The sequence below is a fragment of the Macaca thibetana genome, chromosome 11, assembly GCF_024542745.1.
Source record: "Macaca thibetana thibetana isolate TM-01 chromosome 11, ASM2454274v1, whole genome shotgun sequence".
In the NCBI taxonomy this organism is placed as follows: Eukaryota; Metazoa; Chordata; class Mammalia; order Primates; family Cercopithecidae; genus Macaca; species Macaca thibetana.
In genome coordinates this window covers 14,891,974-14,897,973 of record NC_065588.1, presented here as the reverse complement: position 1 = coordinate 14,897,973, position 6,000 = coordinate 14,891,974, and the positions used below count along the sequence as shown (strand labels likewise).

At 41.1% G+C, this 6,000-nt stretch overlaps 1 protein-coding gene across 1 annotated transcript in view; it reads left to right on the top strand.

The window, feature by feature from the left end:
* The first annotated feature begins 2,533 nt into the window (after positions 1 to 2,533).
* Positions 2,534 to 6,000, top strand: part of GUCY2C (guanylate cyclase 2C) — an 81,814-nt gene continuing 78,347 nt past the window's right edge. Inside the window, exon 1 of the mRNA XM_050749367.1 lies at positions 2,534 to 2,803. Within this exon, the coding sequence (XP_050605324.1) occupies positions 2,587 to 2,803 (217 nt within the window). The 5' untranslated portion in view covers positions 2,534 to 2,586. The remainder of the gene's footprint in view (positions 2,804 to 6,000) is intronic.

The window sequence follows — 6,000 nt, the reverse complement described above, 5'->3', positions numbered from 1 at the left end:
TTTTTTTTTGTATAGATGGGATCTAACTATATTGCCCAGGCTGGTCCCACATTTTACCTTTTAGATATTTTTTGAACCCATCTCCACTGCCACCATCCTTATCCAGGCGTTCTTTGGCTCTGTCTATAGCAGTAGCCTCCCCATCAGTTCCCTGTTCCTGTGCCTGCCTCTCTCCAGGACATTTCTTCCATGGAAGTCTAAGCAGTCTGTTCAAAATTCATGTCCTTTTCTTGACTCTTAGGATATAGTCCCAAATCCCTATTGCCTTACAGGAAAGTCCATGCCCTCTCCCACCTACTCTTTTGGCATCCTCTACCACCACTTGACTCCCTAGTTCTCTCCACTCCAACCAGGCTGTAGCTCTTCAGTTTCTCAAACATGCTATGCCACTTCTCACATCTGGGTCTTTGCACAAGCTGTCCCCCCTGCCTGGTATGCCCTCCTTCCTTTCCATTCAGCTAATGCATTTATCCTCTTGTCTTAGCTAGTGGACACTGTCTCAGGGATGCTTCCTTGACTCTCTAGAAAAGGTTATGTTAATTTGCAATATGCTCCCGTAGCACTCTGAATTTTTTTCATTGTTGAATTTAGTTATTCATATATTTATTTATCCCATAAAAATAAACAACTACTACATACCCCTAAAAATTAAAATGAACGCTGGGCATGGTGGCTCATGCCTGTAATCCCAGCACTTTGAGAGGTCAAGGCAGGCCGATCATGAGATCAGGAGATCTAGACCATCCTGGCTAAGATGGTGAAACCCCGTCTCCACTAAAAATACAAAAACAAAATTAGCCAGGCGTGGTGGCAGGTGCCTGTAGTCTCAGCTACTTAGGGGGCTGAGGCAGGAGAATGGCGTGAACCCAGGAGATGGAGTTTGCAGTGAGCCAAGATTGTGCCACTGCACTCCAGCCTGGGCAACAGAGCAAGACTCTGTCTCAAAAAAAAAAAAAATTAAAGAAAAGCTTTAAAAAATTAAAATTAAAAAATAAAAATAGAAAATAGACATAATTATTTAATGTTTGCCTTCTCCCATTAGAATGCATGTTCAGTGAGGACATTAACATATCTATGTTGTTCATGGCCATATCTTCAGTGCCTTGCCAATGCTCAACACATAGTCAAATCTTAATAAGTAGTTGCTGCTTAACCTACAGAATGGGAGAAAAATTTTGCAATCTATCCATCTGGCAAAGGGTCACTATCCAGAATCTACAAATAACTTAATCAAATTTACAAGAAGAAAACAAATAACTCCATCAAGAAGTGGGCAAAGGATATGAACAGACACTTCTCAAAAGAAGACATTTATGCAGCTAACAAACATGAAAAAAAAACTCATCATCACTGGTCATTAGAGAAACGCAAATCAAAATCACCATGAGATACCATCTCCTGCCAGTTAGAATGGTGATCATTAAAAAGTCAGGAAACAACAGATGCTGGAGAGGATGTGGAGAAATAGGAAAGCTTTTACACTGTTGGTGGGAGTGTAAATTAGTCCAACCATTGTGGAAGACAGTGTGGCAATTCCTCAACGATCTAGAACCAGAAATACCATTTGACCCAGAAATCCCATTACTGGCTATATACCCAAAGGATTATAAATCACTCTACTATAAAGACACATGCACACACATGTTTATCGCAGCACTGTTCACAATAGTAAAGACTTGGAACCAACCCAAATGCCCATCAATAATAGACTGGATAAAGAAAATGTGGCACATATACACCATGGAATTCTACGCAGCCATAAAAAAGGATGAGTTCATGTCCTTTGCAGGGACAGGGATGAAGCTGGAAACCATCATTCTCAGCAAACTAACACAAGAACAGAAAACCAAATATCACATGTTCTCACTCATAAGTGGGAGCTGAACAAAGAGAACACATGGACACAGGGAGGGGAAAATCATACACCAGGGCCTGTTAGGGGGTGGGGGGCCAGGGGAGGGATAGCATTAGGAGAAATACCTAATGTAGATGGCAGGTTGATGGGTGCAGCAAACCACCATGACATGTGTATACCTACATAACAAACCTGCATGTTCTGCACATGTATCCCAGCAACTTACAGTTGCTGCTTGAGTGACTGAAACACAGCTCTTCCTAGTTAAGGATTTCGTTTCGATGTGCAGCTAAAACCTAAGCACTAATAGTCCATTGTAGCTGTGTTTTCCTAAAGCCCTTTGACCTTTATTTTCCATTTCACAAAGTTTGTTATGTATGTGATATATTGCCCTCTTTCTCTTTTCCCTCTTCCCAGTGATGCGTCAAAAATTATTGCATCTTTATTGGGTGAGGCCCAGGTAATCTCTGTTTATAGCTCTGACCTTTCTGGGTGCAAACACAAAGTGAACTTTGGTTTATCTCCTGCCATAATGTAGCTGCTAATTACTGGCAAGCAGGCTGTATTCCACGGCCCATGTGACCAGTTGGGCATGACCAGAGAGAAGCGTGGGGAAGAGTGGGCTGAGGGACTCCACTAGAGGCTGACCATCTGGATTCCCTGCCTCCCAAGGAGCCCAACAGAGCAAAGCAAGTAGGCACAAGGAGTATGGTTCTAACGTGATCGGGGTCATGAAGACGTTGCTGTTGGACTTGGTTTTGTGGTCACTGCTCTTCCAGCCTGAGTGGCTGTACCTGACTTCCCAGGTGAGTCAGAACTGCCACAATGGCAGCTATGAAATCAGCGTCCTGATGATGGACAACTCAGCCTTTGCAGAGCCCCTGGAAAACGTGGAAGATGCGGTGAATGAGGGGCTGGAAATAGTGAGAGGACGTCTGCAAAACGCTGGTAAGAAAATGTTAATAGAATCCTCCTCCACTCTGTTACTACCTCTGGGGACAAAATGTTACTAAGCAAAGACCTTGTGTTCTTTGTCTGATCACACAACTTTCTCTAAGGGCTGTCCCTAAACCTCTATTTCATGACAGTAGATCCTTAGAGAGTAGAATTTGAACCCTATTATGCTGTGCTCACTCACACTTCACCTTGCTCTGGGACTAGCCCTGACTCAGGAAATGTAAAGTGTTCACGGCAGTGAAATGTCCCAGTTAAAACTGGGTTTAGGCCAGATGTTGTGGCTCACGTCTGTAATCCCAGCACTTTAGGAGGCCAAGGAAGGAGGGACACTGAGCCCAGGAGTTCAAGACCAGCCTGGGCAACATAGCGAGACTCCATCTCTTCAAAAAGAAAATAAATAAAAATAAACTCAGTTTATTGCCCAGTTCCAGGAAGGCATCATGTTTCCTTCTGTACACAGAGGTAAGATTTGGTCTAGACCTAAGATTTCACAGGGATACTAATCAAGAAGATGAATTCAGTCAGTTTCACATAGACACCAAGTCTTTCTTTGGGCCTTTTATCCAAAGACATTTGTCTCTAGACTGTTCACTCTTTTTTTTTTTTTTTTTTTTTTTTTTTTTGAGATGGAGTCTCACTTTGTCACCCAGGCTGGAGTGCAGTGGCATGATCTTGGCTCATTGCAAGCTCCACTTCCCGGGTTCACGCCATTCTCCTGCCTCAGCCTCCCAAGTAGCTGGGACTACAGGTGCCTGCCACCACGCTTGGCTAATTTTTGTATTTTTAGTAGAGACAGGGTAGCCTGTTCACTCTTTACATATTCTGTGGCTGTCATTACCAGACATAGTTAATATAAAACATTTGCAATCAAATTCATTGTTGCAGTTCTTCATTGTATCTTTTAGTTATAAAAATAAATTTTATAACATTACATAAAATGTATAAAATAAAGGGGGAAAAAAAGCATCCATGATTCCCAGCCACCTGGATGTTTCCAGTCTGTTTTCATGTGCTTCTTAGTTTCCTGTTTTTAAGAATGTGGTTGGTGATCACTATGGCATAGAAACAATTTTGAATCCTTCTGGTTCGCTTCACATTATTGCACAAGTGACTTTCCAAGAGCGGCATGGCCTTTCTAGTCATCACGTGAATTGATGTGTAATATCCACTGGATATTATAATATCAAGTATATATCATATCCACTGGATATAAATTACCTAATTTGGGGGATACATATGTTAATATATATAATAATTCTCTGATGTAGGATATTTCATCTGTTTTAAACTTCTCATTATTTTTATAATACTTCAATGAATATTTTCATGTAGTTTTTCTCCATTCCCTGAGATTAGATTACCAGAAATAGACTTACTGAGTCAATGAGTATTTAATGCATCTTAATGGTTATTTGTGGTTTTAAGGATGGTATGTCTTAATTGTCTCTATTTAAAATTCTGTGGAAGTAAGCCAGCTGTTCAGATATGAATAATAAGTTACTTCTGTGCACACACAACATCTCTGCAATTCTGAAACTAGATTCACACATAAGTGAACAGATCTGATCTAGAGCCATAATGGAACGAGGAGGTCATAAAATCCCCTTATTTACCAAGGCAATGTGGTGCAATGGAAAGAACACTTGATTTGTCCTTTGAGGACCTGGATTGGGATTCCTGCCCCAAAGTTTTCTCTCTCTGTGATCCTGGGTTAGTCTCCCTGAACCTTGGTTTCTTCAGTTACTAAGTACCTGTCATGGGGTAGCTAAGTTCTAGGTACTTCAATTACATCACCTCTTTAATCACCACCACTCTGTGACGTTAGCATGGTTGACACTGGTTTCACAGCAGGAGTTCAACAACTTTGGTAAGGTAATGTAGGTTGTCTGTTTGAAGTGAAATTCAGACCCACATCTGTCTGGTCCCAGGGAGTACATGGGTCACCCTTTGGAATCCATCGTAATATCTTTACCCAGTGTGAACTAACTTTCTAACTAAAACAAGGCAGTGGAACATTATGGTTAGAAGCAGATATTTGGAACCTGACAGATCTTGATTTATTTTCCAGCCAGAGCATTCTATGACAGGTATGACCTTAAGCAGCTAAATTTTTGGAACCTGAGTTCCCACACCTATAAATTAGAATAAGTGGTAGTTACCTCATATGGATAGCATGTGGATTCAATCAGAAAACTCATATAAAGTACCTCCTTCACTGACTGAAACATAGTAAGAACTCAATAAATGGTAGTTTTTGTTGTCATTGTTGTTGTTGTTGAGGACGTTAATGTAGTTGTTTTTATTGTTGCTGTGCTGTTGTTACTGCTAGAACATATTACCAAGCACCTAAAATAATTAAATAGTATATTAGTTAGAGCCTTGGTCCCTGACTCATACAACCTGAATTTGAATTCCTACTCCATTATTTACAGCTGAGTGACATTGGGTGCGTTGTTTATCATCTCCAGGTTTCACTCATGTCCTTTGTAAAATACAGTTATTAGTGGGCAAGTTGTTAAATGGATCATTTAAGTGGAGAGCTCTTTGGAGATGAAGGAATGAGCTGTGATGCCAAGACTTTTACATCTGTTAATGCATTTTGTTGGATGGATATGCATGCATAGTAAACACAAAAGGTACAGGTGTTGGAGGGAAAGATAGCTCGTGTTCTAAACATGTTGAGCATCATTATTTGGGAAAAATTCTAAGACAATATATCTGAGGATTACATTGAAGAAAAGTAAAAGTTCAGGCATTATAGGTGATGTTCAAAGGGGAAATGACCAGTATTTTTTCTAGGAATCAGAAAAGCTTTGAGGGTCTTGAAGAACATTCAGGATCTAGTGGGAAAGAACATGAAAAAAAGAGATTCCTTCGACTTCATGACATCACCTCCCTGAGGATGTATGGTTCCAAGGCTAATCACATGACCCATACCCTGGGTGTGCTCCCTCGTGCTGAGCCGGTCCCACTCCTAGACCCTCGCACAGAGGCTTCAGCTTCATGTTGGTCCATGTTGGTCCAACCCCATCCTTAAAGCCTTCGATAGGAAGAGAGAGTTCTGAGCTCATCCCATATTGTTCAGCTTTCCCATCCTCCCAGGAATGAGATATCATTGTGGGACGGACAGTGCCGGTAGGAGAGGATGAAAAGTTGCAGTGGGGGAAATGGCTTATTTTAAAGGTAAA